Source organism: Tachyglossus aculeatus, chromosome 7 (assembly GCF_015852505.1).
Source record: "Tachyglossus aculeatus isolate mTacAcu1 chromosome 7, mTacAcu1.pri, whole genome shotgun sequence".
NCBI lineage: Eukaryota > Metazoa > Chordata > Mammalia > Monotremata > Tachyglossidae > Tachyglossus > Tachyglossus aculeatus.
The window spans coordinates 25839726-25862121 of record NC_052072.1 but is presented as its reverse complement, the minus strand read 5'-3'; the positions used below and the strand labels follow the sequence as shown (position 1 = coordinate 25862121).

General features: G+C 47.2%; 1 protein-coding gene across 1 annotated transcript in view; it reads right to left on the bottom strand.

Annotated features, from left to right (window-relative positions):
- DSTYK (dual serine/threonine and tyrosine protein kinase) overlaps nucleotides 1-22396 on the bottom strand; it is a 99169-nt gene that overhangs the window by 26548 nt on the left and 50225 nt on the right. Inside the window, exons 3-5 of the mRNA XM_038748767.1 lie at nucleotides 7612-8266; nucleotides 5722-5954; nucleotides 4133-4216 (exon numbers count right to left, since the gene is read on the bottom strand). Coding sequence (XP_038604695.1) covers nucleotides 4133-4216; nucleotides 5722-5954; nucleotides 7612-8266 — 972 coding nt within the window. The remainder of the gene's footprint in view (nucleotides 1-4132; nucleotides 4217-5721; nucleotides 5955-7611; nucleotides 8267-22396) is intronic.

Sequence of the window (22396 nt, the reverse complement as noted above, 5' to 3'; positions counted from 1 at the left end):
CCCTACCCAACAGTGGGCTCAGTCTAAAAGGGGGAGACAGAGAACAGAACCAAACATACCAACAAAATAAAATAAGTAGGATAGAAATGTACAGGTAAAATAAATAAATAAATAAATAAATAGAGTAATAAATATGTACAACCATATATACATATATACAGGTGCTGTGGGGAAGGGAAGGAGGCAAGACGGGGGGATGGAGAGGGGGACGAGGGGGAGAGGAAAGAAGGGGCTCAAAAGGTTCCTAATTTCAGTGTGGTGCTCCAAGACCAACCCAGGAGTGGAGAAGCAGCGTGGCTCAGTGGAAAGAACACGGGCTTTGGAGCCAGAGGTCGTGGGTTCAAATCCCAGCTCCGCCAATTGTCAGCTGGGTGACTCTGGGCAAGTCACTTCATCATCATCAATCGTATTTATTGAGCGCTCACTATGTGCAGAGCACTGTACTAAGCACTTGGGAAGTACAAATTGGCAACATATAGAGACAGTCCCTACCCAACAGTGGGCTCACAGTCTAAAAGGGGGAGACAGAGAACAAAACCATACTAACAGTGACCTCATCTGTAAAATGGGGATTAAGACTGTGAGCCCCCCGTGGGACAACCTGATCACCTTGTATCCTCCCCAGTGCTTAGAACAGTGCTTTGCACGTAGTAAGTGCTTAATAAATGCCATTATTATTATTATTATCCAGTCCGAAGGGAGCCTTACTCCTCTAATCGGGGGAGGCAGTGACACACACAAGGGCAGCTGACTCCACTGGTCAACACGAGCACAAATCCAGGAATGACCGGAATGACGTGAGGGTGAGGACTTGGGCCCAGAGCCTGCAGGTAGATTGGAAGCTGTGTGACTTTGGGTGAGTCACTTCACTTCTCTGGGCCTCAGTTCCCTCATCTGTAAAGTGGGGATAAAGACTGTGAGCCCCACGTGGGACAACCTAATCATCTTGTATCCCCCAGCGCTTAGAACAGTGCTTTGAACATAGTAAGTGCTTAACAAATGCCATTATTATTATTATTATTATTACTATTATTGGAGAGGATGTGAGCACCATCAGGGAAAGCTTCCTGGGGGAGAGGGCCTTGAGGGAGCGTGGCTCAGTGTTAGAACACGGGACTGGGCGTCAGAAGAAGCTGGGTTCTAATCCCAGCTCTGCGTGACCTCGGGCAAGTCACTTCACTTCTCTGTGCCTGTTACCTCGTCTTTAAAATGGGGATTGAGGCTGTGAGCCCCATATGGGATAGAGACTGTGACCAACCTGATTTGCTGGTACCCACCACGGCAACTGGCACATAGTAAGCACTTAATCAATCAATCAATCAATCATATTTACTGAGCGCTTACTGTGTGCAGAGCACTGTACTAAGCGCTTGGGAAGTACAAGTTGGCAACATATAGAGACAGTCCCTACCCAATAGTGGGCTCACAGTCTAAAAGATGCCACAGTTATTATTATTATTGTTACCGCCCCTTCTTGCAGACTCCCTTAGTTTCTTCAGTCTCACCACCCCCGACCCAGTGAATCAATCAGTAGTATTTCTTGGGTGCTTACTATGTGCAGAGTACTGTACTAAGTGCTTGGGAGAGTACGATACAGCAGAGTCCGTAGACATCTTCCCTGCCCACAACGAGTTTAATTATGATGGTATTTGTTAAGCGCTTACTATGTGCAAAGCACTGTTCTAAGCACTGGGGGGATACAAGGTGATCATGTTGTCCCACGGTGGGCTCACACTGAATTTCTCTCTCTCTCTCCTCTTCTTCATCCTTTTTTCCCTTGCTCTCTCCCCTTCCTCATTCTTTATCACCCTTGTTCTCTTTCAATGAATCCCCATTCATTCATTCAATCGTATTTATTGAGCGCTTACCGCGTGCAGAGCACTGTACTAAGCGCTTGGGAACTACAAGTTGGCAACATATAGAGTCTCGGTCCCCACCCAACAGCGGGCTCACAGTCTAGAAGGTAACTGAGGCCCCGAGAAGTTAAGTGACTTGCCCAAAGTCACACAGCTGGCAACTGGCGGAGCTGGCATTTGAATTCATGACCTCTGACTTCAAAGGCCGGGTTTACAGTCAATCAATCATGTTACCTCATCTGTAAAATGGGGATAAGAGTGTGAGCCCCACGTGGGACAGGGACCTGATTAATCTGTATTTACCCCAGTGCTTAGAACAGTGCCCGGCACATAGTAAGTGCTTAATAAGTACTGTAATTATTATTATAGTATTGCTGATGGAAAAAAGGAGGCTGTTTCACAGACAAGCGGCAGGGGCTCGGAGAGGAAGGCTTAAGCTGGAGGGGCTACGTACGCAACGTTGGCTGGATGTGGACCGCACGGGGGCAAGCTGAACTTTGCCCGAGGGCCTTCGGGCCCCCGGGGCTTTGCCACGTACCCTGCTTCGGATTCGACCCAACCTAGGGACCAACCATTCCCAACTCCCTCCCTGCGGCTCTCTCACTTTCTCTGGAGCTGGCAGGAGGCTCCCAGAACGAGACCGCATTCCAACGCCGATGCCACACCCGGAGCTTCTGCTGACACACCACCAGGCCCGCTCCAAAGAAAACATCCACTCGGGTGGAGGGGAGAAGCGGAGAGGCAGAAGGTTCTGTCTCGGGCCTAATTCCCACCTGAAGTCTCTTTCCCGGTGCTCAGTACGGTGTTCTATCAATCAATCAATCAATCAATCAATCAATCGTATTTATTGAGCGCTTACTGTGTGCACAGCACTGTGCTAAGCGCTTGGGAAGTACAAGCTGGCAACATATAGAGACAGTCCCTACCCAGCAGTGGGCTCACCGTCTAAAAGACACAAAGTTAAGATCTTATACTACTACTACTCGTATTATTGTTTTTAAATGGTATTTGTTAAGTACTTCCTATGTGCCAGGCACTGGATTAAGTACGGGGAAGCAGTGTGGCTCAGTGAAAAGAGCACAGGTTTAGGAGCCAGAGGTCATGGGTTCTAATCCCAGCTCCGCCACTTGTCTGCTCTGTGATTATGGGCAAGTCACTTAACTTCTCTATTACTCTATTTATGTATTTATTTTACTTGTACATATCTATTCCATTTATTTTATTTTGTTAATACATTTTGTTTTGTTGTCTGTCGCCCCCTTCTAGACTGTGAGCCTACTATTGCGTAGGGACCGTCTCTATATGTTGCCAACTTGTACTTCCCAAGCGCTTAGTACAGTGCTCTGCACACAGTAAGCGCTCAATAAATACGATTGATTGATTGATTGATTCTCTGGGCCTCAGTTCCCTCATCTGTAAAATGGGGATTAAGACTGTGAGCCCCATGTGGGACAACCTGATTACCTCGTATCCGCCCCCCCAGTGCTTAGAACAGTGCTTGGCACAAAGTAAGAGCTTAACAAATGCCATCATTATTATTACTGGGGTAGGTACCAGCTAATCAGACTAATCAGACCTTTTTAGACTGTGAGCCCACTGTTGGGTAGGGACTGTCTCTATATGTTGCCAACTTGTACTTCCCAAGCGCTTAGTACAGTGCTCTGCACACAGTAAGCGCTCGATAAATACGATTGACTGATTGATTGATTGATTGATTAATCAGGTTGGACGCAGTCCCTGGTCCCACGTGGGGCTCACAGTCTTAATCTCCATTTTGCATATGAGGTAACCAAGATACAGAGAAGTGAAGTGGCTTGCCCAAGGTCACACAGCAGACAAGTGGTGGGGCTGGAAGTGGAACCCAGGTCCTCCTGACTCCCAGGCACAGGGAACCTCTATCACTAGGCCACACTGCTTCTCTTGTATTCATTCAATCGTATTTATTGAGCGCTTACCGTGTGCACAGCACTGTACTAAGCACTTGGAAAATACAATTCAGTATTAGTATGACTACTATTACTACATGGGCAAGGGCTAGGAAGGGGGTGAGGGGCCTTGAAGGCCTGTCCTCAGATGAGGGTGATGGGAGCCTCTCTGAGTGACTTGGTGGAAGACAGTCAGGTCAGTCAACTGTATTTGTTGATCACTTACTTTGTGCAGAGTACTGTACTAAGCGCTTGAGAGAGTACAACACGATGATAAACAGACACATTCCCTGTCACAACGGGCTTACAGACTAGAGGAAGGGACCCCTAGTCTGGGGGAGTTCCCCTTACCTGTTTGATCTGCTCCCACAGCATCCTGGTCACCGTCGACCCTGAGTGAAAAGTGACTTCGACGTGATAGGCAGCATTTAAGATCTGGAAGAAAGCACAGTCTGAGGAATTGCCATGGGCAGCATCTGCTTCAGGGACCACCAATTGCAAATAATACTAATAATAATGTTGGCTAAACACTCGCTCTGTGTCAAGCACTGTTCTAAGCACTAGGGCTGGTGAATCAGGTTGGACACAGTCCCTGTCCCACATGGGGCTCACAGTCTAAGTAGGAGGGAGAACAGAACAACTGAGGCACTTAGTACAGTACAGTACTCTGCACACAGTAAGTGCTCAATAAATATGATTGAATGAATGAATGAGGCACAGAGAGGTCAAGTGACTTGGCCCAACGTCACCCAGCAAGCAATTGGCAGAGCGAGGATTAGAACCCAGGTCCTCTGACTCTCAGGGCCGGGCTCTTTCCACTAGGCCACACCGTTTCTCATTTGAGGCTCATTACGACTGCATTTTAGGCACAGGTCCGGATGGCAAATGTTTGCAAGGTTTTCATTCATTCATTCAATCATATTTATTGAGTGCTTACTGTGTGCAGGGCACTGTACTAAGCGCTTGGGAAGTACAAGTCGGCAACATATAGAGACGATCCCTACCCAACAACGGGCTCACTGTCTAGAAGCCGTACCAGTTTTCTGGTGCCATTTTGAGGCTACATTTCCCAGCAGCTTCTGCATACACTTCTGACCTCATTACTCCCTGTCCATTCTCCCTCTTCTCCTCTCTCAGGGCAAACAATTCGGCCCCTGGTTTGGAGGGAAGGCTTCAACACCACTGGTTCCCCTCCTCGTGACAGCTTCCCTTCTCCCGATACCTATCCCTGCCGGGGTACGGAAGACTGGGGACGAGGGACGAGCTCTAAGCTTATCGGCACTTCCAAAAAATCGGCTTTGGGGCACAGAAGGGATGGGAAGCGAGGTGAAAACCACTAGCTAACTCCAAGAAGGTGGAGGCAGCATGGCCCAGTGGAAGTCTGGGAGTCAGAGAACCTCAGCCTGGTTCTGCCACTTTTCTGCTGGGTGACCCAGGGCAAGTCCCTTAACTTCCCTGTGCCTCAGTTGCCTCATCTGTGGGCAGGGAATGTCACTGTTTATTGTTATATTGTTATTTTCCAAGCACTTCTCAACTGTGAGCCCGCTGTTGGGTAGGGACCGTCTCTATATGTTGCCGACTTGTACTTCCCAAGCGCTCAGTACGGTGCTCTGCACACAGTAAGCGCTCAATAAATACGATCGAATGAATGAACTTAGTACAGTGCTCTGCACACAGTAAGTGCTCATAAATACGACTGACTGACTGAATGAATGCAAATGTGGATTAAGACTGTGAGCCCCATGTGGGACATGGACTGTGTACAACCTGTGTAGCTACCACAGTGCCTAGTACAGTGCCTGGCACAGAGTAAATGCTTAACAAATACCAGAAAAAAGAAAAAACCGAAAGAATGTGAGGGGAAATTCCGATTATCCCACCCTCCAAGACCATGGATAATGGCTTCTTTTTTTTTTTTTTTCCAATCGCCCTCGCAGTACCTGCTTGAGATAATTACTGGCGATGTGGACAGACACGTCCTGAGACTTCTCCAGGCTCCGCAGGCATCGCTCCAGGGTGCCCACGAAGCTCTCACGCAGGTAATCCACGGAACTGATCAGCTTGTTGGCCACAGCCTGGTTGAGCCGCGAGATGATGAGCTCCTGGATCTGCCGGATACAGCACTTGATCTCTTTGGTCCCCACGGGCTCGCCGTTCTCGGGGATGATGATGTCTGCAGCGGGGGAAACGGAGCCGGCCCCTCCGTCAGAGCCCCAGTGCGCGATGACCGGTCGCGTCCCGGACAACGGAGAGGATCACGGATAAATCGATTATGCCGGACAAGGGGTCAGGGTATCCCAGCCTCTGCCCCTGGCCGGTGCATTATCATTATTATAACTATTATCATTATTATTTGTTAAACACTTAAGCATTGTTCCAAGAGCTGGGGTATCCATCTCAGGCCATCCAGGACTGTGAGCCCACACTTTTAGACTGTGAGCCCACTGTTGGGTAGGGACTGTCTCTATGTGTTGCCAATTTGTACTTCCCAAGCGCTTAGTACAGTGCTCTGCACATAGTAAGCGCTCAATAAATACGATTGATGATGACAAAGAGGCAGAGTCAGTCAGTCCATCGCATTTACTGAGCGTTTTCTGTACGCAGGGCACTGTACTAAGAATAATAATGGTATTTGTTACAAATACAGTGGAAAGAGCCCAGGCTTGGGAGTCAGAGGTCACAGGTTCTAATCCCGGCTCTGCCCCTTATCAGCTGTGTGACTTTGGGCAAGTCACTTAACTTCTCTGTGTCTCAGTTCCCTCATCTGTAAAATGCGGATTAAGACTGTGAACCCCACCTAGATCAACCTGATTACCCGGTATCTCCCCCAGCGTTTAGAACATAGCAAGCGCTTAACAAATACCATCCTTATTATTACTACGATTATTATTTATTAAGCACTTACTATGAGTCAGGCAATGTTCTAAGCACTGGGCTGGATACAAGCAAATTGGGTTGGATGTAGTCCCTGCCCCACATGGGTCTCACAGTCTCAAGCCCCATGTGACAGATGGGCTAACTAAGGCCCAGAGAAGTAAAGTGACTTGCCCAAGGTCATACAGCAGACACGTGGCAAAGCTGGGATTAGAACCCACCACCTTCTAACTCCCAGGCCAATGCTCTATCCACTAAACTATGCTGCTTCCTAAACACTTGGGAGAGTACAGCATAACAATAAACAGCCACATCCCCTGCCCATAACGAGCTCACAGTCTAGAGTTTAGAGAAGCAGCCTGGCTTTGAGGAAAGAGCAAGCGCCCGGCAGTCAGAAGGTCATGGGTTCTAATCCTGGATCCGCCACTAGTCTGCTGCGTGACCTTAAGCAAGTCACTTCACTTCTCTATTCCTCAGTTTCCTCATCTGTAAACTGGGGATTATGACTGTGAGCCCCACGTGGGACAGGGACTGTGTCCAACCCAATTTGCTTGTCTCCATCCCAGCGCCTGGCACACAGTGAGGGCTTAACCAATATCCTGATTATTATTATTATTAGAGGGGGAGACAGATATCGATAGGAGAAGCAGCGTGGCTCAGTGGAAAGAGCCTGGGCTTTGGAGTCAGAGGTCATGGGTTCAAATCCCAGCCCCGCCAATTGTCAGCTGTGTGACTTTGGGCAAGTCACTTAACTTCTCTGTGCCTCAGTTACCTCATCTGTAAAATAGGGATTAAGACTGTGATCCCCCCATGGGACACCCTGATCACCTTGTAACCCCCCCAGCGCTTAGAACAGTGCTTTGCATGTAGTAAGCGATTAATAAATGCCATTATTATTATTAATAGAAATAAAAACCGAAATAAATGAGAGCTACGGAGGTCCCCGGCCGGCCTACCTTTGAACTCCATGTCGGCGGCATCTTCGAGCAGCTCCTCCTTCATGGCGTTGAGCGTCTCCACGATCATGTCTTTCATCTCCTCCTGCTTGCGGTTGGCGATCCCCATGAGGGACTCGTAGAGCTCGTTCTCCTTCTTGCGCGTGTACTCGAGGCGCTTGGGGGTGATCTGCAGGTCCCGCTGCATGTCGAAGGCCTGGTTGATGAAGATGTCCAAGCAGCGGCAGTGCACGGAGTTCAGGCCCGTGGCCGCTTCCACCAGGTGGGCCTGAAGTACCTGCTGGCAGAAGGGGCTCAGGAGCCGCAGCTTCTCGCTCTGCTCGACCAGCACGCTCTGGGCCTTGGCGGCCGGGCCGCCCCCGCCGCTCAGGTAGTCCAGATCCACGAGCTGGCGATGGAGGGGGGACCTGTCGGGCGCCGTCCTCCTGGGGGTGGGGATCCGCTCGGGGCCCGGTCTGGGCACTCTGAAGAAGAACACGGGCCCGGAGAAACGTTCCCGGATCTCCCGCAGTTCCCGCTCGTCCCCGTCCGACAGCGCGTCGGCGCTGAGAGCGTAGGCCACCACGGGCAGGACGCCGCCGCCGCTCACAAACTCGCCCAGCGTGTCTGCGGCCGGCTGGAAGCCCCGACACGGGGCCACCACGATGTCCACTTCCTGCGGAGAGGGGCCGGAGACGGGTCAGAGCCACGGGACTGCGACCCTCCCCGGGCCCAAGACGAAACCCAGTCGTGCTAAATTTCTCAGTCAATCAATCGATCGATCGTATTTATTGGAAGCTTACTGTCATCATCATCATCATCAATCGTATTTATTGAGCGCTTACTATGTGCAGAGCACATAGTGCTTTCCCCTGGGTCTGGAATGCCCTCCCTCTGCCCATCCGCCAAGCTAGCTCTAGCCAAGCTAGCTAGCTAGCGTGCAAAGCACGGTACCAAATGCTAGGGCGAGCACAACACCATGGCCTAGTGGATAGAGCATGGGTCTCGGAAGGACCTGGGTTCTAATACCGGCTCCGCCACTCGTCTGCTAAGGGGCCTTGGGAAAGTCACTTCACTTCTCTGGGTTTCAGCGACCTCGTCTGTAAAACGGGGATGAAGACTGTGAGCTCTGGGTGGGAAAGGGACGGTGTCCAACCTGATCAGTTTGGATCCACCCCAGCACTTGGAACAGTGCCTGACACTCAGTAAGCGCTTAACAAATACCACGATTATTAACTATTATTATCATTAGCAACAAGACCCCGGGCTTTAGGTCTTTTCTGTGAATCTCTCCAGCTTCTGCCCTCAACCAGGGATGGGTTCTAGGGGAGCCCCCCGCCGGGTAGACATCATCATCATCATCATCAATCGTATTTATTGAGCGCTTACTGTGTGCAGAGCACTGTACTAAGCGCTTGGGAAGTACAAGTTGGCAACATATAGAGACATTCCCTACCCAACAGTGGGCTCACAGTCTAAAAGGGGGAGACCCAAAAGATGGGAGATGGCCAAGACCCACGCTTGACTGACTGAGGCTGGGCCCATTTTAAGAGGAGATCATTTGGTTCCCATTTCCCCTAGTTGCTCGGGGCCTTATTTGAGCTCACCCCCACATTTGTTTTTTTAAACGGTATCTGCTAAGCACTTACTATAAGCCAGGCATTGTACCGTGTGGCGGGGTACATACAACCTAATCTGGTTAGACCCAGCCCATACATGGCGCTCACAGTCTTAATCCCCATTCTGCAGATGAGGTAACTGAGGCCCAGGGAAGTGAAGTGACTTGCCCAAGGTCACACAGCAGGTGAGTGGCAGAGCCGGGACTAGAACCCAGGTCCTTCTGAGACCCAGGCCTACGCTCTATCGACTAGGCCTGGCTGCTTCTCACACTTCCACAAAGGGCCAGAAGGAAAGGGGGTGCGGGGGCAGAGAGGAGGAGGAGTGGGAGAGGGGGTTCCTGGGGTTTGCAGCCATCACTGGTGGGATTGAAAAGGTGGCAGGCTCGTGGCTCTGGTGAATTGAACTGCAAGGCTTCCTTAGTAGTTCCCTCAGTGGTATTTATTTTACGCTTGTACCTGCAGGGCATTGTACTAAGCACTTGAGAGAGTATAATACAACAGAATTGGTGGACATGTTCCCTCCCCACAAGAAGCAGCATGGTCAGGCGGACTGAGCTCAGGCTTGGGAGTCAGAAAGGCCTGATTTCTACTCCCGGCTCTGCCACTTGTCTGCTGTGTGATCTTGGACAAGTGGCTTCACTTCTTTGTGCCTCAGTTACCACATCTGTAAAATGAGGATTAAGACTGTAAGCCCCATGTGGGATAGGGACTGTGGCCAACCTCATTACCTTCTATCTACCCTAGCACTTAGTTCAGTGCCTAGCACACAGTAAACACCTAACAAATAGAAGTAGTTTTTTTTTTAAAAAAAAAGATCTTACAGTCTAGAAAGGGAGACAGGCGCTAATGTAAATACATAATTTAAAATTGTAATTATTAATAATCATACATTTATAAATTAACTATATGTACACAAGTGCTGTGGGGTTGAGGGTTTAGCTTGTAGCTTAGAGAAGCAGTGTGGCTTAGTGGAAAGAGCCCGGGCTTGGGAGTCGGAGGTCGTGGGTTCTAAACCCGGCTCTGTCGCTTATCAGCTGTGTGACTTTGGGCTAGTCACTTAACTTCTCTATGCCCCAGTTACCTCATGTGTAAAACGAGGATTAAGACTGTGAGCCCCACGTGGGGCAACCTGATTACCCTGTATCTCCCCCAGGGCTTAGAACAGTGCTTGGCACATAGTAAGCGCTTAACAAATACCATCATCATCATCGTCACCCCAATCATCTGCAGTTTCTCCCACCAATCTCTGCCTTCTCCTCCTCCTCCTTCTCTGTCACAAAGGCCCGAATGATTCACGAGGTAGTTGCTTGAGCTCTGAAACGTCCTTTAAGTCCCCAGATTTTCTAGGAAAATCTTGACACTACGAAGCCATGGCACCAATCCTCCCCTTCAAGTAGAGCCGAGTGGTTTGGAGCCTCTTTTCCCTCCAGGCTGCGTGCGCTCTAAACACCACACCCATTCGCATCCTCTTTGCAGGTAGCCAAAAGGAGTGTCTGAAATTCTCCACCAATGGCTCTAAATCCAGCAGGCTCTCCTCCGTGGCCCTGGCTAGATTAATTTAGGAGCTTGCACTGGGCAAGAGAATTGATCCAAAACACATACATACAGTGCCAGCTTTTGAACTCCAAATAAATTTCCACACTTCCAAATTTTGCAATGTCTCAAATGAACAGCGCTTTTCTGGCCAAGATCTTTGTGTTCCAAACCATTTTCAGATGTTTAGGCTTCAAATAAAGTGGTTTCCCACCAATGATGTTTATTTCTCTTTAGGGCTAACTTTTCATGGCCATTCAATACTTCATTTGGCTAGCAAATAGTGACCATGGACACTTTTTAAACACCTGAGTTTCTCTGATCCCTGATGGACTGAATTGCCGTTCTCGACTAAAGACTACTTCTCTGTGTCTCAGTTTCTTTGCTTGTAAAATGGATTTCAGTAGCCGGTCTCCCTCCTACTTAGACTGTGAGCCCCATGTGGGACGAGGACTGTGTCCACTCTAACAAATTTGTATCTATCCAAGCACTTATAACAGTGCTTGACACGTAGTAACTGCTTAACAACTAGCATTTTCATTATTATTATCATTATTAATAAAGAAAAGAGGCTGGAAAATGCCCATTTGTTTCATTCTCTCATTTTTGTCTCCATTGAGAGAAGCAGTATGGCGTAGTGGATAGAACCCAGGCCTGAGAGTCAGGACGACCTTGGTTCTAATCCTGGCTCCATCACTTGTCTGCTGTGTGACCTTAGGCAAGACATTTCACTTCTCTGTGCCTCTGTTACCTCATCTGTAAAATGGGGATTAAGACCATGAGCCCCATGTGGGACGGGGACTGTGTCCCACCTGATTTGCTTGCATCTACCCCAGTGCTCAAAAGAGTGCCTGGCACATAATAAGCGCTTCTCCCTTCAAAGCCCTACTGAGAGCTCACCTCTTCCAGGAGGCCTTCCGAGACTGAGCACCCCCCTTTTCCTCTGCTCCTCCTCCCCTCCCCATCGCTCCTACTCCCTCCCTCTGCTCTACCCCCTTCTCCGCCCCACAGCATATTTATTATTCTATTCATTTTATTAATGATGTGTATATATAATTCTATTTATCTATTTTGATGTTATTGTTTTGTTGTCTGTCTCCCCCTTCTAGACTGTGAGCCCGTTGTTGGGTAGGGATGGTCTCTGTTGCCGAACTGTACTTTCCAAGTGCTTAGTACAGTGCTCTGCACACAGTAAGCACTCAGTAAATACGATGGAATGAATGAAGCACTTAAACACCACAATTATTACTATTTAACACAACTCTGCAGCTCTCCCAACCCTAGTAAAATGTACCCACCTAACAAACCGCCCCCGCCACTCCCATCAGGAGCTATCAACCAGATTTTCACAGTCCTGAGTACACGATGGAGTGTTTGTTCCTGCTGCCCATGTACATTGAGCTTGCCCGCAGAGTGGCAGCTGAAATATGCTTTCACATTTTGGTGTTCGGAATTCCCCAGACCAAACTGTACCCATCCGCCTACTCTCCTCCCCAGGCGATTCTTCCCAATTGAAATTCACTGCTCCATCCAGGCCGCCTGTTGCACTAGAAGGCTTTGGATCGGAAAGCCAAGTTCACCCGCTTCCTTCCGTCTCCCGCCCTTCCTCCACCACATTGGCCGATGGACATTTTGCCTCATCACTTCACCTTAGCGGTCGCCTCTCGTGAGACACACAATCAGGTGTCTGTAGTTGCTCAGGTGGGGAAAAGAGTAGAGGGAAAGTTGTATGGGACAAGCCAATGGCCCAATTGCATACAAACCAGAGCATTTCTGTCAAGAGGTGAGTTGGGGGCAAGGAGAAGAGGTGCCCAATGCCTGGAGGTAATGGCCCCCACAGCCATTTGAGCTGGACTCCTGGCCTCTCTCATCCCAAGTCTCTGGCCACTGAGATTGTCCAGTTGGGACTGATAAGACCCAAAATGGCAGCTTTTGGACCTACTAACTTTTTGAAGCTTGCCCCTTCCCAAATCCTCATCGCCCCCTTCTAAATTCCCTGTTCCCTTTGTTCCCCGCGCTCAAAATCAAAAGCGGACACCTCTGGTAAGAGAAGTAAAAACGCAAGGTGTGAAGAAAGCAAGAAAGCCAGATTCCCAGTATTCTAGCCAGCTCGCCGGTGGAAGTTTCCATGTGTCCGAGAGGGATGGGAGCCAAACGGCGAGGCTGTTTTCCAAACTGACAGATGATCTTCAGCCAACCTGAACTTTCCCCTACATGAGTACCCAAAAATGGACTTGAAAAATTTTCCAGAGGTGAATGAAGGAGTCTGCCCACTCCCTGCCACCCATCACCCCACAGGCACGGTCCCACGTGAGTCAACCCATCGCCTGACCAAATTGAAGTGGGAAGGGGGTTTCCTTCCCCGGGCCAATCTGCTCTATGACTGAACCCAAAAGCTTGCAAGTCCAGTGAGGTACTCTCCCCCTCTTCCCAATGCTTCAGTTTGTCCTGATGTGTTACTACCATCCTGCCGCCTAGACCGTCGCCGGTCTCCGGTGGGGAAGCCAGGCTAGGAGCTGATGGTCGGAACCCAGGCCATCGTATGGATCGAACTGGAATGGGTTATGCGACTTCCAGTGCTCGCCCATGAAAGGATGACTCACGACAACCGCTGTAAACAAAAGAGGAAGCCAGGGCCGTCTCTAGGAGACGGTGGCAGGGAGGGGGGTGTGGGAGGAGACGGGAAAAGAATTAATCAACGTAAAGAGAACAAAGCCAAGTGACCAAACGCTGAAGCTACTATGGCCCGGCCAAAAAGTTAACCCGACCTTAAAGATGCTTATGGAGCAGTTTGTCTTTGCCATTTACTTTTGTCTTGAACGCTTACCTGAGCAATGGGCAACGAGCCCTTTCCCGTCACTCTCCTCTCCCTTCCCTAGCCAAAGCAGAGCTTCCCACTTTGAGGTTTCTCTCAATCGAAACTGCAGGCTATTCCCTTTACCACACTGGAACCTCGTGGGACTTTGCGGAAAACTATGCCCCCAAACCAAACCCTGACTTAGCTTTCCATATGCCTGATCCTCCATTCCTGGACACTTCCTGGGGATGATAAAGTGGACTCTCTCGGGCCCTCACGGTGGAAAAAGAATTGGAATGCTCAGCGTGATCATCACAGTGATTTGCAATGGACCATGGCCTGATTGGGGAATTACACTGAAAATTGGTGGATACAATCCTTTCTCCCTCAAGTTGCTCACGGCCTAAAACGGGAGGGAGAGACGCGTACCCAGAGGAAAAGTCCACCTCTCCAGAATGCAAGCCTGTCCTAAAAATAATGATAGTAATAATAAAATTAATAATAACTGTGGTATTTGCTAAGCACTTACTGTGTGCCAGGCACTGTACTAAGCGCTGGGATAGTTACAAGCAAATGGGGTTGGACACAGTCCCTGTCCCATGTGGGGCTCACAGTCTCAGTCCCCATTTTACAGCTGATGGAACTGAGGCACAGAGAGGTGAAGTGACTTGCCCAAGGTCACACAGCAGACAAGTGGCAGAGCCGGGATTAAGACCCATGACCTTCTGACTCCAGACCCGTGCTCTATCCACTACACCATGCTGCTTCTCAAATAATAATAATAAATAATAATAATAATAATAATAATAATCCAGACCCACGCTCTATCCACTACACCATGCTGCTTCTCAAAGAATAATAATAATAATAATAATAATAATCCAGACCCATGCTCTATCCACTACACCATGCTGCTTCTCAAATAATAATAATAATAATAATAATAAATAATTATAATATAATATAATATAATAATATAATCATATAATATGACATAACATATACGATATATAATAATAATATAATAATAATATAGATAAAATAATAATAATATATAATTATACTGTTATGCTGTTATATATATAATTATATATTATATTATAATATAATATAATAATAATATATAATATATGACAATAATATATAATAATATAATAATAATAATAATAATAATAATAATAAACTGGTATGTGCCAGGAACTGTACTAAGTACTTAGGTAGACACGGACCCTGACCCCAACATTTCCACCCACAATACCACACCTCTAGACTGTCAGCACCATCCCTATCCCACATGGGGCTCACAGTCTTAAACCCCATTTTACAGATGAGGAAACTGAAGGCCAGAGAAGTTAAGTTAGAGAAGCAGCGTGGCTCACTGGAAAGAGCACGGGCTTGGGAGTCAGAGGTCATGGGTTCAAATCCCGACTCTGCCAATTGTCAACTGTGTGACTTTGGGCAAGTCACTTCACTTCTCTGGGCCTCAGTTACCTCATCTGGAAAATGGGGATGAAGACTTTGAGCCCCAAGTGGGACAATCTGATCACCTTGCATCCTCCCCTGCGCTTAGAACAGTGCTTTGCACATAGTAAGAGCTTAACAAATGCCATCATTATCATTATTATTAAATAGCTTGCCGATGGTCACAGAGCAAACAAGTGCCCGAGCCGGGATTAGAACCCAGGTACTTCTGAATCCCAGGCCTGTGCTTTATCCACTAGGCCATACTGCTTCTGGCAATTATTCATCATCATCATCAATCGTATTTATTGAGCGCTTACTGTGTGCAGAGCACTGTACTAAGCGCTTGGGAAGTACAAATTGGCAACATATAGAGACAGTCCCTACCCAACAGTGGGCTCACAGTCTACAATTATTGGGCATGCTACTTAAAAACCCCCTCCCCGGGGGGGATCTGCCAGGTCCTGCTTAGGTGGCCACTCCCAACACGCTCAACTAGGCCCTTGTGTCCCTCCTCCTGCCTCCGAACAGGACTGTCCCTCACATGGCAAAGGCAGGTCAACTTCGGTCACCGTCAAAGTCCTCCAGATTCCCTAACTTCCTCTGGTAGTTCCTGAACATATACAAATTATTGCCCATCACAAGATTCAAAGAGGTCCCGGGAGAAAAGATGAAAGGAATCCATGCTAGAGACAGCAAAGGGGTGATTTAATAACTGCCTGCAGGTGCAGGGAAGGCTTTGATGAGGATCAATCAATCATATTTATTGAACGCTTACTGTATGCAGAGCACTGTACTAAGCGCTTGGGAAGTACAAGTTGGCAACATATAGAGATAGTCCCTACCCAACAGTGGGCTCACAGTCTAAAAGATGACCCTGGACTTCCGTGAGCCTTAGAGGGAAAGGGCCTGGGTCACACGACAACTGTGGTATATGAATAAAAGTCTGTGTGTCTTCAGCAACCTCATTGTTGAGCCACACACAAGTACAGCGAGACTTCCCGTCCCACAAAGGCAGAGTAAAAAACTGAGCCACAGACGGTCCCCACGTTCATGGGTTTGGCTCAAACTGGCCAGGCCTGGGTGGTCGAAAACGAAGAGTTCTGCAGGGTCAGAGCTGACTCCCGTCATTATTTCTTAGCCATCAACCTCTTCCACTTGCTGGAAGGAGAATCACGACAAGAGATTGAGCCTTTTTTTATGGTATTTGTTAAGCGCTTACTATGTCCCAGGCACTATACTAGACTGTGACCCCGCTGTTGGGTAGGGACCATCTCTATATGTTGCCAACTTGTACTTCCCAATAATAATAATAAATAATAATAATGACGGCATTTATTAAGCGCTTACTATGTGCAAAGCACTGTTCTAAGCGCTGGGGTAGATACAAGGTAATCAAGTTGTCCCACGTGGGGCTCACAGACTTAATCCCCATTTTCCAGATGAGGGAATTGAGGCCCAGAGAAGTGAAGTGACTTGCCCAAAGTCACACAGCTGACAAGTGGCGGAGCTGGGATTCGAACCCATGACCTCTGACTCCAAAGCCCGGGCTCTTTCCACTGAGCCACGCTGCTTCCCTGCTTAATACAGTGTTCTGCACACAGTAAGCACTCAATAAATATGACTGAATGAATGAATTAATTAATATACTGAGCGCTGGGGTTGATATAAGCTAATCAGGTTCCACGCAGTCCGTGTCCCACCTGGAGCTCCCAGTTTTCATCCCCATTTTACAGATGAGGTAACTGAGGTGCTGAGGAGTGAAGTGACTTGTCCAAGGTCACACAGCAGACAAGTGGCGGAGCCAGGATTAGAACCCAGGTCGTTCTGATTCCCAGGCCCATGCTCTTTCCATTAGGCCATGCTGCTTCTCAAAACCCTGAAGCTACTTCTGCCTCAAAAGCAAAAGCTTTTTCTTTTGTTTTGTTAATCTGACTTCACGGTTGTTAATACATCCCTCATTTTCATTTTCCTCTAGACTGTAAGCTTGTCGTGGGCAGGAAACATAGCTACCGACTCCGAGAGAAGCAGCGTGGTCTAGTGCATAGAGCATAAGCCTGAGAGCCAGAGGACTTGGGTTCTATTCCTGGCTCCACCATCTGTCTGCTGTGAGACGTGGGAAAAGTCACCTAACTTCTCTGTGCCTCAGTTACCTCATCTATAAAATGGGGATTAAGACTGTGAGCCCCTTGCGGGACGTGGACTGTGTACAACTTGATTTTCTTATAACTATCCCAACATTTAGACCAGTTCCTGGTATATAATAATAATAATGATGGCATTTGTTAAGTGCTTACTATGTGCAAAGCACTGTTCTAAGTACTGGGGTGGATACAAGGTGATTAGGTCGTCCACGTGGGGCTCACAGTCTTAATCCCCATTTTACAGATGAGGTAACTGAGGCAGAGAGAAGTTAAGTGACTTGCCCCAAGTCACTCAGCTGACAGGCGGCGGAGCCGGAATTAGAACCCATGACCTCTGACTCCTAAGCCCGGGCTCTTTCCACTGAGCCACGCTGATTCTCTAGTAAGCACTCAAAGGATTCTTTAAAAACAAACAGACAAAAAAACCCTGTGTTCTACACATAGTAAGCGCTTGACAAGTGCCATTATTATTATTATTATTATTATTATTATTATTATAATCTCCCAAGTGTTTGCACAGTGCTCTGCAGAAAGTAAGTGCTCAATAAATACCACTGATTGACTGAATAACCACCCTCCACTCTCCCAGCGTGGTACACCAACCTTCAGCTGGAGAGCAGCTCAAAAAAAAATCCCGATTCCAACTACCCAATAGAGCAACTGGCCCACTGGATCCCTTCCCTTACTTCAGGGAAGAATCAAGGGAAAATTGTTTTATCCAACACTTCTGATCCCAGGCAGGGGTCACCAGGAATTGAGATGCCCAGTGGCCAACTCAGAGCCGGTTCTTCTTCTGAAGACAGATGTGGTGGGATAGCAGAGGACCTGAGTTCTAATCCTGGCTCCACTACTTGTCTGCTGTGTGAGCTTAAGCGAGGCACTTAATTTCTCTGGGCCCCATTTCCTCATCTGCAAATCAGGCATTCCATACCCGTTCTCGCGCTTAGAACAGTGTTTTGCACATAGTAAGCGCTTAACAAATGCCATTATTATTATTATTATTATTGTTACTACTCAGGCTGTGAACCCCATGTGGGACCTGATTATCTTGTATCTGCCCCAGCATTTAGTATACTGTTTAACAAGTGTTTGACAAATACCACAATTATTATTATTATTATATCACCAAAGGAGGACAAGTAGAAGACACCTTTAAACAGACCAGTAGCCACATAGTGCCTGCAAAGAGTTCATCCAGTTAATCCCATTTCAGGACCGGCTCCATCTGCAGAGGTGAAAACGGACAGAAGCAGCATGGCCAAGTGGATAGAGCACGGGCCTGGGAATCGGCGGACCTGGGTTCTAATTCCAGTTCCGCCACTTGCCTGCTGTGTGGCCTTGGGCAAGTCATGTCACTACTCTGGGCCTCATTTATCTCATCTGTAAAATGGGGATTAGGACTGTGAGCCCTACGTGGGACAGAGTCTGAGTTCAAGCTGATAATCTTGTATCTACCCCAGCGCTTAGTACAGTGCCTGGCTCACAGTAAGCACTTTATAGAAACCACCAAAAAAGAGAGAGAGAGGAACTCGATACCCAGAACAGAACGCAAAAAAACGTGAAGATGCAAGAGAAAAGGAGGGGACTCCTGAAATAAAGCAAAAGCAACTGAAGAAAGCTGGATGGGACAAGGTGATTGTATTGTATTCTCCTAAGTGTTTAGTATAGTGCTTTGCACACAGTATGCATTCAATAATTACGATTTAATGAATGACTGCAGAGTTATAAACCTTTGCAGCCTCTGTCCAGTGTCAAAAATTGTGTGCCCATGGAAGTCCTGAGAGCAATTTGACTCCAAAGTCGAAGAGGAACCACCAGAAATCTAAAAGAATAAATAGTCTGATCTAAATGTCACAGTGAATTAGGAGAATTCATCCCAGAGCTCCAGGTTGTACTTTCCTGCCCCAAACCCAGCAATTGGGCTAGTTGGTGGTACTGAAGAAAGAGAAAATTCCCAAATTAACTATTTTGATTCACTTTCAACTCTGGGCTATAAATGCCTGCTTTTCTTCTTCTTCAAACGTATTTATTGAGCGCATGCTGCATGCAAAGCAATCAATCAATCATATTTATTGAGCGCTTACTGTGTGCAGAGCACTGTACTAAGCGCTTGGGAAGTACAAGTTGGCAACATATAGAGACAGTCCCTACCCAACAGTGGGCTCACAGTCTAGAAGAAAGCACTGTACTAAGCGCTTGGGAGAGTACAGTACAACAACAAATAGACACAACCGGCACACTCCAGTCCTCCAACACCAACCCAAGCGCTGTAGTTCAGTCCCGTCAACCTCGCCACCACCTCCTTACCCATGTTCTCCCTCAGGCTTGCAGCTCCCTCCCCCTTCCCATCCTACAGTTCGCCACGCTCCCCTCCTTCAAAGCCCTCCTAAAATCACATCTCCTCCAAGAGGCCTTCCCAGGCTAAGCCCTTCATTTCCCCTATCCACCCTCCCGCTTGTCGACTCCGAACTAGGCTGTACACCCCTTAGGCACCCACAATAATTATGTAAATATTCTTATACTCTACTTTCCCCCTATTCCTAATCTATTTTAAAGTTTGTCTCTCCTTGTAAATTGTAAGCTCCTAGGGGGAAGTGATCATATCCACCGACTCTGTTGTATTGTAGTCATTCAATTGTATTTACTGAGCGCAGAACACTGTAGTAAGCTCTTGAGAGAGTACAATATAATAAACAGACACATTCCCTGCCCACAATGAGCTTACAGTCTAATCTCCCAAGTGCTCAATACAGTGCTCTGCACACAAAAAGTGCTCAATAAATATTACTGACTGATTTATCAATAGCATCTCTTTAGTTTCACTCCATGTCCAGACCTCTTCTCTGTTCTTGTTTTACCACCAAGGACCGCCGGCCTTTGGTCCTTTCCCTAACCCTGTCTTCTTCTGCTCCACCTCAATTCCTGCTGCCGTCCTCCCAGGAAAAATCCCCTTTGGGAAACAATGATCTAAAGACCATCATGCGGTCACTGCACACAAATGCAGTAATCCTTCAGCTCTGTAGATTAGTCCATTTTATCATACACACATGCTCCTCCCAAAACCACAAAGTTGCCCATGAATGTCGCTTGACAACATTTCATCCAGAGAATGGCCCAATAACATCTTGGCTTCGAAGTGAGGTTGGGGAAACTCCTTCCTGGGATCATCAAGCCTTTGTAGGGAAATCACTTGACTTCTCTGTGCCTCGGTTACCTCATCTGCAAAACGGGGATTAAATCTTCCTCCATCCAACTTAGACTGTGAGTTATGTGGGCAACAGGGACTGGGTCCAACCTGATTATCTTGTATCTACTCCAGCACTTAGTAGAGTGCTTGGCCTACAGTAAATGCTTAACAAGTACCATCTAAATAAAAAAAGTGTGATAATAACAGAACACAGAAAGGCAGGTAGAGCCCAGAGCTTAACATTTAGTCTAAAAAAATGCATCAACTTCCCCTTCTTAAATAGAAAAATAATTAGGGCACTTGTTAAGCACTTACTACACCCCAGGCACTGAGCTAAGCGTTGGGGTGGTTATAATCAGATCATTCATTCAATCAAATGCATTTATTGAGCACTTACTGCGTGCACAGCAATGTACTAAGCGCTTGGGAAGTACAAGTCGGCAACATATAGAGACGGTCACCACTCAACAACAGGCTCACAGTCTAGAAGGGGGAGACGGACAACAAAACAAAACATGTAGACAGGTGTCAAAATTGTCAGAATAAATAGAATTAAAGAAAAAGTCCTTGTACCATACGGGGTTCACATTCTAAGGGGGAGAGAGAACAGGTATTTTATCCCCATTATACAGAAGAGAGCATAGAGAAGTTAAGTGACTCATCCAAGGTCACTCAGCAAGCAAGTGGCAGAGGCAGGATTAGATCCAGGTTTCCTGACTCCCAATCATGTACTCCTTTTGCTAAGCCATGCTGCTATTTCCCTTCTTTAGGAGTTCCTAAGAATCTGAGGCCTGTAGAATTATTCAATGAAATGCTCACATTCCCTACCACTAGTGGTGGGGTGGGGTGGCAGGAAGAGACAGATGCTAGTTAGCTATTGCATTTAGGAAACACTTACTATGGGTCAAGCACTGTGCTAAGCACTGGGTTAGATATAAATATAACAGATCAAACATAGTTCCTGTCCAACATGGGGCTCACAATCTAGGAACTCCCTTTAAAACTTGCCAGCAGTCATTAAAGTTTCTTAAAACTGCATCAAAAAAGCTGCCTGAAAAAAAAATTCTGTGGGGACATAAATGAGGGAAGAAGCAAATTCCAAAATTATTGGGTAACATTTCAGGATTCCTTAGTAGACTGATTCCGCATTTTGTATGACATAGCACAAATCAAGCTATTTATCTATGTACGGGTCTCTTATCTATGTTTCCAATTTTTATTCCTCTACACTGTTTATTGTAATCAATGAACTTAATCACATGAACATCAAACTACCACTTCTTACAAACATAGTAATCCGTAATTCATTTTAATTAATTCTTCCCCAACCTGTAAAAATATTACTGGAAAATAAATGTTTTTAAACAGCGGAATAGTAGTCAAATTCCAACTCATGTCAAGGACTACTGAATCTGTAATGGGAAGTGTGGTGTTGTCTAGTGGATAAAGCACGGGCCCGGGAGTCGGAAGGACCCAGGCTCTACTCCTGGCTCCGCCACTTGTCTGCTGTGGAACCATGGGCAAGTCGCTTAACTTCTTGGTGCCTCCGTTGCCTCATCTGTAAAATGGGGATTAAGACTAAGCCCCATGTGGGGCAGTGACTATGTCCCACCTGATTACCTTGTATCTACCCCAGCACTTTGAACAGTGCCTGGCACATAATAAGCGCTTAACAAATACCACTTAAAAATAAAAGTTAGGAGCTAAGGAATGGCACAAGCTGACAATGCTGGATGTTAGAGGGCCATCAGAGTGGGCTATCGGGAGACTTTCTGTGCAAACTGGCTAATTTATGGTCCCTTTAAAGCCTAGAATTGGGAGAAAGCATAGGGGAAATGCTCTGTTTTCTTCATTTGGCAGTTTGGAGCAAGCATCCCATTTCCCCTCATTCAATTTTGTCCTCCTCTAGCAAAATGTTTTCTTACTTTGCCAGGCCCTTCCAAACGAACCAAAGGGGCCGCTTACAGTTAACTTGGCTAAATATAGCCCACCGTTAAACAAAGAGATCTCTGTCACTGGCATGAGAAATCTGTGAGGGGGCTGTGAACTGCCAAAGACAGAGTGC